At 35.2% G+C, this 9,563-nt stretch overlaps 1 protein-coding gene across 1 annotated transcript; it reads left to right on the top strand.

The window, feature by feature from the left end:
* The first annotated feature begins 401 nt into the window (after nucleotides 1-401).
* Nucleotides 402-4,021, top strand: LOC143572333 (homeobox protein knotted-1-like 7). Its single transcript, XM_077057524.1, has 5 exons — nucleotides 402-701; nucleotides 1,490-1,610; nucleotides 3,040-3,236; nucleotides 3,359-3,490; nucleotides 3,827-4,021. The coding sequence occupies exons 1-5, from the start codon at nucleotides 402-404 to the stop codon at nucleotides 3,965-3,967; spliced, it is 891 nt and encodes a 296-aa protein (XP_076913639.1). The 3' UTR covers nucleotides 3,968-4,021.
* Nucleotides 4,022-9,563: the final 5,542 nt, after the last annotated feature.

The raw sequence follows: 9,563 nt of genomic DNA, 5'->3' as shown, positions 1-9,563 counted from the left end.
AAGAAAAAATTATAAATTCTTTTTATGCTTAAATATATGTGACTTCACATAACTGGTCCAGAAAGTTTTCTTGTCTCTAATCCCAATAAGGTCTTCTCTCTCTCTCTTACAAAAGATCTGCAATCATACCCTTCTTTTTCCCTCTCTCTCTACAATTTCTAGTGAGAGAAAGACTGCCATATGCATCAAACCAGCTGCCACCTATCTTCAAAGTAAGTGGCCCTCAACCCCCACCCCCCACCCCACCCTAACTCCAACCCTAGCAAACCCTTTTCTTCACATGATCTCAACCCACTCCCACATTTCAATTTCCAGAGAGAGAAACTAAGAAAATAATATCTTTGAAGTAGAACACTAATAATAATAACAATATTATTGTTATAGTCTTATTATTATCAACAATGCAAGAACAAGGGTTAGGCATGATGGGTGGTGGTAGTGGAGGAATTGGAGGGTCTTTTAGTGATGCTTCGGGTGATCAGATCACCCGAAACATCAAGGCAGAGATAGCAAACCATCCGCTTTATGAGCAGCTGCTTTCGGCTCATGTAGCTTGTCTCCGGGTTGCTACTCCTATAGACCAGCTGCCGCTTATCGATGCGCAGTTATCGCAATCGCATAATGTTCTCCGGTCATACATCGCAGACCATCATAGTCAGCCTCTGTCACCACATGATCGCCAAGAACTTGATCACTTCTTGGTATGTGTTTTTGATCTTTATGTTTCAAGATTTTAGCCTTTTGGTTTATTCTTGTGGGGTGTTTGTTTATACACGGCTGTCTGGATAAAGGTCGGACAAGTTTTAACTAAAAAAAATCGAAAATTCAAGACCATCTATCATCAGAACAGTTAGTCATATGCATATTGCTAATCGGCTATTTTGACTAATAGTTAGGCTTTTTCTTTCATCAATAAGAAGTCGGTCGACTTTTTTGGCAAAAAAAAAAAGTTCGATGTTCGTATGAATATTGACTAATTGGCTTGTTCTTAATTTCTTATTCTTACCGATAATTTTCAAAATTTGACTTCTTTTGGTTAGACTTAGAATGATCGTTCGAATACCGTCAACGGCCGTTCTGACCAATTATTTTCAAAGTTTTTATCATTTTTATCAAAATGATTGTCTGAGAGTCGGACAACCATTTTAACAAAAAAATTTCAAGTTTGGCCGCGTATCGTCCAGAATAGTTGTCTAGATATTGGCTAAACACTCGTTCTAAGCAATTATTGTCAAAGTTTGATCCATCTATGGTTAGAATGGCCATTCGAATATTGTTCAAACAGTCGTTAGACCAATAATGTTTAAAGTTTGACTTTCTTGGTCAAAACGATCACCTCAGTATTTTGTTAACGGTCGTTTGATGGTGTGAAATCAATGGTGGTGGTGTAGAAAACTTGCAATCGCATGCTAAACTTTTTTAACACAAAAACTTGCTTTATATTTATATTTCTGGTGATTAATTAGTTAAATAATAATATTATGAACAGGCACAGTATTTGGTTGTTTTATGTTCATTCAAAGAACAACTTCAACAACATGTTAGAGTTCATGCTGTTGAGGCTGTCATGGCCTGCCGTGAGATTGAACACAATTTACAAGCCCTCACTGGTATATACCTCTCTCTGTACATATATAATATATAATATATTATATATATGTTTTGATGACTGTTTTGATTTGGGTTCTGTGAAGTACTAATTCTTTACTTGTGAAAAGTAAACTTTGATGAAAAAAGATACATATTTCAAGGTTACTACTTTGATGAAAATATATTAAAAAATAGAAATAAGAAGTAAATAAAATGAAAATTATAGGGTGGGTGCAATGTGGGGAGGTTCATTGAATTTGTTGTTGTTATTCTTATTTTGGTGACAATTGATTGATTTTTATATTTTTTTATATGGCTTTTTAATTCATATATAGTTAGGAGTAGAAGGAAGGTTGAGCTAGTTGGTTGATGAAGGAAACATTGGAACAAAGAGTGACAACAAAACCAACAGCACCTAACCACCGATATTTTTTTAAATTATTTTAAGCAAATATAATATAAAATAGTATATAATATAGTAGAAAGTTTTTTAATGTTTGTTGGGCTTAGTCTTAGGAATATTTATGTGTCACCAAAGTAGAATATGTTTAATAATAGTATCATTTGAATTATCATTTTTAAATAATTTTCATATTTTTAGAAGGTGATAAAGAAATATTTTTTAAGGTTATTTCTTTGGGTCCTACTACAGACACCCATACACCCACCAATACGTCCCGTATATGGCTATACGGGAGGTTATACGGGGCCCAATATGCCCTATATAGCTCTATACGGGGCGTATTGGGAGGGTGTCTCTAGCAAAAATGGGGGTGTCTCTAGAAAACCCCTTTCTTTATTCTAAGTATTAGAATCCAGATAATGATTGGTAGGGTAGTTTCATGGTACCAAATTGTTTATAGTAGGTTTATTATTTAACTCCAAAACTACAAATGAACAGATTCAGCAATTTAAAACCTAACTTTTTGTATGATTTCATGATCGAATTTATAATATTTCTGTGTGAGGATACATTGAGGAGGTTTATTTAGAGAAAAAAAAACCTAAAGAATATAAAGGTTATGCATGTCTGTATAACTTTTATTAATCTTTAGTTTTCTTAATATCCATGAAGAATAACTGATTTATAGATAACTACAAAATATTTTACAACTTAAAGATTTATCTGGTAGAGTTGACTGCATGCAGTTATACCAAAGGATGGTAATTAAATTATTTCCCACAAATAAAAAAGATTATCTTTTAGTTTTTAGTACTAAAGATCTGTCAGATGTGTTGAATGTGAACAAATTTTCCTATCACTAACCACTGTCCCTGAGTATTGAGTATTGGTGAGACTAGTACAATCAATATTATTTTTATATGTATAGTATACATTGGTACTTCATGTCCTAAAAAACCATATATATCTAGAGCCAATAATGTGTTTTAAGAATTTAAATATTTATGCATATAATTAATTACTTGATTTATTTAATTTGTATCTAGGAATAACACTTGGAGAAGGGTCGGGAGCGACAATGTCGGATGACGAGGATGAAATGCCAATGGATTTCTCATTGGATCAGCCGGGTGGTGTTGACGGTAGCCATGACATGATGGGCTTTGGTCCTCTTCTTCCTACCGAGTCTGAACGGTCTCTTATGGAAAGAGTCCGTCAAGAATTAAAAATTGAACTTAAACAGGTTGGCATTAACTATTAAATCCTTGTGTCATTGACAAGTTACATAGCGTTAAAACATAACGCAGATTAACTCACTCGTAAGTAAATAAGTTATACAAGCATTTAAACCATATTTGTTTACAGGGATTTAGGTCAAAAATTGAGGATGTAAGAGAGGAAATATTGCGAAAGAGACGGGCCGGAAAATTACCTGGGGATACTACTTCTGTTTTGAAAGATTGGTGGCAACAACATCCAAAATGGCCTTACCCAACTGTAATTATAGCCATTCCATTTTACCTATTAAATATACGTAACTAGAGTAATTATATTAACACTAGATTATAATATTATATGGTATTACGCTTTAGTTTTTTGACCTAGTGTAAATTTTATTATGCTACTTAATTTTGTTCTAGCGTAATAATAATTACTTTAGTTAAGAAAAACTATAGCGTAACAAACTTTCAAGTGTTATTATAATTATTCTAGTTATTTATATGCTTATCACGTTAGTATCTATTTGTACCGGATCCCACCCTGCTTATAATAGAGTAATTTTTGTTTGTTATATACGCCCTTATATATTTTATAATGTGGTTGTTTTGACAGGAAGATGATAAGGCGAAACTGGTGGAAGAGACGGGGCTACAACTAAAGCAAATTAACAACTGGTTTATCAATCAAAGGAAAAGAAACTGGCATAGCAACTCCAACTCAATGACGGCTCTCAAGTCCAAGCGCAAGCGGTAGAAGAAGAAGAAAGAAGAAGGATGACGAAATCTTTTTATATATATAAAGATATAAATATGCATGTGTTGACGCAGATATATGATATTAGGTTTAATATGAAATATATTGCAACCAGAAACAATGGAGGGCAAAACTAGTCGTAACGAATGCTTATATGATTGATTTTCTAACACGTCTTTGTTTAATGTCATGATTAGAGCCGTTAGTTAACGTTTTTGGTTCGGTCTTTTCGATTTGGTTGTGGGGAGGTATGTCTAGAGCAAGGAGAAGGCTAGAGAGTTTTAAAGATTTGTGATTTAATTAATTAAGACTTTAATTACGATATTATTAGACTATATCTTATTAAACCAAAAATGTGTTTGGGTATAGTTGGCCCGAAAACAGATACATATTTGGATCAAATAAACTTGTTAAAGAAATGAGAAGGAAAATAAAAGGTGATACTCTTTATTATTTATAAAAAGTTAGAACAAAAGTTGAGCTTAAATAGAGTTTCATTAGTTCTTCAATTTCATATATGCATATATAAACATAACCAAATCACAAACATAAGTTATAAAATTGTATATGAACGATCGTTTTCTTAACTCTTTTGTTTTAATTCGTGTTTTCTGTTATTTAAGTTTTCTATTAATTTGAAAGTGTTTGTAATTTTCAAAATTTACTTAATTAGTTGATTTAAAGTATGTGTGTATTTTTATCACTAGAACTATTATTCTTTTAAATGAAAATAGCAAGTATAGTGTCACATCATATTAACAAATTTGTTAATATAACATATGATCTGACATCAAATTTGTTAATATAACATATGATGTGACATCATATGAATTTAAATAAATTCATTTATGATATGTAAAGATATCAAATAAGAAGTTACACTAGAAAGAAAAAAAAAAAGTTAATATATTAAAGCAAAGGCTAAACCTTTAAATAACAAAAGTTGATCTTTAGTAAATAAAACCTAAATCTTGTAAAAATATATTAAACTAAGAATATATGTTTTAGTTCTATAAATTGTTTTTGGTAAAAAAATATGATTGTTATGTGAAACTTTATATATACGTTCGTGTAATTTTAAATAAGAACCGCGAGATCATTTTTGGCATTTGACTCAAGAGAACAAGAAAATGTTGGGTGTTGTGGGCTGTATCAGAGGGTGTATGAGGGACTTCGAAACCTCAAACACCGTGCTGGGGAATCTTTGGGGGCGACATGAAAAGGGGGGTAAACTTAAGATGTGCTGTCACACCCCAACTTAGGACCTAGAAGTGTGAATAATAGTTGGTATCTGTTTTGTAAATGTTTCAGAGTTATAATTTAATTTTAGCGGAAGACTTATAGGTTTAATATAATATTAATTTACTTTGAAAATTTACTTGGGAATTAAATACCCAAGTTGAAGTTTTACAAAATATTGTTTTTAACATTACAAGGATTTTATAACAAAATTGAGCCATTATGCGGTGCGAACTTCTATCTTCTTGACGACTCTAATCCTTGCTATATACCATCAAACTTAATTACCTGCAAGTGGGATTAAAATATGTCAGCTATGTGCTAGTGAATCGTTATGACTCTAAAAGCATTTAAATAAAATCATAATAAACAAATATAGTTTTCTTGACAAGCTCAGCAGATATATTACTATACCGGTATTTGTAACACTGCCCTACACACACACAAGTCTCCGAGCCACGTAGCCCATACCGGAGAAACTATATATGACCATTAGCCTGCGACCATGTAACCGTTGACTGTATAGGCTTAACGGTTATGTTTGGATCCAGACAAATATGTATTCGGTCTGAGTTGTTTTTATTCTCTAATTTGTATTATAACGTTTTAGAGATCACGTAATCTCTGTAGGTTCCCTGGACGGATCACACGAGATATCCCGATATACACAGGTGCGGAATCCCTGTGTAGATCGTTACGGACGTAGAATATAATCACACAAACACACGTACACACGATACGAACAAAACTCACGTTATATTGATAACTCGAACCGTGTTACTTACAGACTCACGTCAATAGACTCACACGTAACTGAACTCTATCAACCAAAGCACAAACTGACCAACTGATTAACTATTAAACCGTAAACAGTTAAACTACTTAAATACACGACAACTTCGCCTCAGGCGAAGTTGTCAATAACTTCGCTCGTTGAACAAGTTCGCCTAGGCGAACTTGTCAACAACTTCGCTTGGTTAACAAGTTCGCCTAAGCGAACTTGTCAACAACTTCGCTTCTAAACAAACAATTACATAAACAATATTACAGACTCGATTACAGACTTTATACATATGAACTACTGACATCTATGCACCAACAATCTCATGTAAACGTTTGACTGACTCTATAAGACAAACAATCTGTCTATCTTATGGAGTATAAATATCTTTTGACTGTTTGTAAAGGTTTAACGTATTCACCTGTACCACCGGTGTAAATGATTTGAAAACCTTTCTTGATTGCGACTGATTGTTAACTTATAAATAAATAGGTTTTGAAAGATCACCTCGATGGTGTTTCTTGTTTAGACTGCAGACATTAAGTCTGGTTTTAACCTTGATTATGTTTGTGAATGTATTTGAAATCATGATTGTATTTGTGTGACGTTTGGTGTAACACCCCGACCGATGGCGGATTATACATCGGGGCGCCACGTATTGTTTCATTACTCGTGACACTATTTGGGTGTCAATATTTAATAAATACATTTACCGCGCACGCGCAACACAATTTGTAAAGTAACATAAATCATAACATAAATCAAAATATTCAAATAACATAAACTTGTCTTGTTACATTTTAAACTAGGTCCAAAAGAAAAGAAAACATCCTATGTGTCCTCAAGCTTCCAGAGACAGCTACAGCAAACCTGAACATGTGTTAAAAATAGTTGATTTACAATTACCATTAACTTTATGTTTTAAATTGAAGATTTGAAAAGTCATGGTGATACATGAATTGTCAAATCTCCAACATTCATTTACTCGATATTTTAAATTGGGAATTCGGAAAGTCATGGTGATACATGAATTGTCGATTTTCAATTCGAATTCATTACCTGTATTAAGTTTGCATTTTACTTCAAATTTGATAGCAATTAACTCCGCGAAACAAGCTTTACGACGATGTACTTTGCGATAAAACGATTTCCCATACCAAGATGTTAACAAAAAAAATTAAAACTTTTATAGAATGCCTCCGCTATCAGCTCGTTATCAGAGGAGAGAGGCCGCGCGCAGACGCAGGCATCAACGTTCCCAGGAAATGGCCGCCGCAATAGCCCAAGCCTTAAACCAAACTAATACCAACCCCTCCGGATACAATATTAAATCCTTCAATGCGGGTAACCCTCCGAAATTCACCGGACTTGAAGGAGCCACCGTAATGCTCCAGTGGCTCGAGAAAATTGAAAACACTTTCCTCCATACCCAATGCCCTCCAGACAAACGAACCTTATATGCCTCCAGTGTCCTGGAATCAAGGGCGCTTACTTGGTGGAACGGAGTAGCTCATGCGCGTGGCGCAGAGGCTGCTTCTAGCATGCTCTGGGGGGAATTCAAGGAAATCTTGACGCGAGAATTCTGCCCTCCCAACGAAGTAAAGCGCCTGGAGGAAGAGTTTTGGAACCTGAAACAGTACAGTGGCGAAGCGCGCGAGTACGCGACGCGCTTCCACGAATTAAGCTTGCTTGCCCCGCCAACTAAGAAACCCTACACAGGAAACCAACCCTTTTGCCCAACCTGTAGACTTCACCATCCAACTCAAGTCCCGTGTCGACTTTGTCACCGATGTGGCCGCGCTGGTCACAATGCGGAAAACTGTAGAGTCCTTCCCTCCAACCCAATTGCGCAAACACCACCAACCTACCTGCAGAACCCACAACCAACATACCCTAATCCACGACCCAGGTCGTGCTACAACTGCGGTGATCCCAGTCATTTCCGGAACGCATGCCCGAGACTGCAAGTTCAGATTACGCAAGCAAACCTGAACATGTGTTAAAATAAAACGTCAACACTTGCGTGTCGGTGAGAAATCAAGTTTAATACATATAAATAGATAACAATATCTGCGCGCATCATGTGTATAACTGGTGTTCAACAAGGGTGTAATCAGATTGGTATCAGAGCTCCGTGACTTTAGGATAGGTGGTTAGACGTAACGACCTAGAATACCTAAGAGTCCCTTCTCGCGCATGAGAAATATCTCATGTTTGCGCGCTAATTGTTATTTACTCGATATTTATAAAATATGCTGGCGCATACACAGCACTTGATTTCATGTTTTATTCACGATCTTTCGATTTTTATTAAATTTCAATTTATCTCTTTACTTATTCGTTTGTTGTGGGGATTGTGTTCCCTAGGGTTTCCCTATATATAATACTATTTTCTTGTTATTTAACACTACACACACAAACACTTAAACTCTCCTCTGCTCTCTTCTCCCTGCCCTCTGCCGTTGTTCCTCAGCCGCCACTCTCTCTGCCTTCGTCTTTTCCCTTGTCCTGCCCAGATTTCCGGTAATATATAATATATAATAATTTGTTAAAGATACATATTGCTATGCTAACATATATTCAAGGCATAAAACAAATCATTAAACCAATAATCTCTATTTATAGGTTAACTTCGCTTGTTGACAGTTTGGTTCTTGCGTTACCTTTCAACGCACCGTTTACATGTGAGTAATCTCGTACCTAATCCCTTTTTATTTTTAATGTTTTGGGATGTTCATGTGTTCGTACAAACTTGAGTCTTAAACTTGTTTATAAACTTTTGTCGCGCAAAACCCCATGTGTTATGGACGTAGACTTGGCTGTTTATTTGTATGTGTGGATCATTAACCGTCTTGTCGGCCTATTCCGCAGTTTTCATGGATCCATTAGATGAACACGGGAGAACTATCGTTTATGATTTCTCTTTTGTTTACACTTGCACAGTTTTCTTGTTTTTGTGCTCAATTGGGAGCACGGGTTGAACTATGAGCTATGATCTATTAGGCTTGATCACAATCTGATTACACCCTTGTTGAACACCAGTTATACACATGATGCGCGCAGATATTGTTATCTATTTATATGTATTAAACTTGATTTCTCACCGACACGCAAGTGTTGACGTTTTATTTTAACACATGTTCAGGTTTGCTGTAGCTGTCTCTGGAAGCTTGAGGACACATAGGATGTTTTCTTTTCTTTTGGACCTAGTTTAAAATGTAACAAGACAAGTTTATGTTATTTGAATATTTTGATTTATGTTATGATTTATGTTACTTTACAAATTGTGTTGCGCGTGCGCGGTAAATGTATTTATTAAATATTGACACCCAAATAGTGTCACGAGTAATGAAACAATACGTGGCGCCCCGATGTATAATCCGCCATCGGTCGGGGTGTTACATTTGGTATAGCATGCTTTGGTCTAATAGAGTCTATCACGTTGGCAAACTTCTCAAGGTAAGTAAACGGGTCCCGCGGTTGATTAAGGTGTGTACGAATTACTTACCTTAGGCAAGAAGAGTCTACTAATGATACCCCCCTTCCGGTTACTACATGCCCGTCAAAATATAGTTC

Source organism: Bidens hawaiensis, unplaced genomic scaffold (assembly GCF_021521415.1).
Source record: "Bidens hawaiensis isolate Kalapana, Puna unplaced genomic scaffold, B.hawaiensis_p1.1 tig00025808_1, whole genome shotgun sequence".
In the NCBI taxonomy this organism is placed as follows: domain Eukaryota; kingdom Viridiplantae; phylum Streptophyta; class Magnoliopsida; order Asterales; family Asteraceae; genus Bidens; species Bidens hawaiensis.
This window is presented reverse-complemented; position numbering and strand designations above follow the sequence as displayed.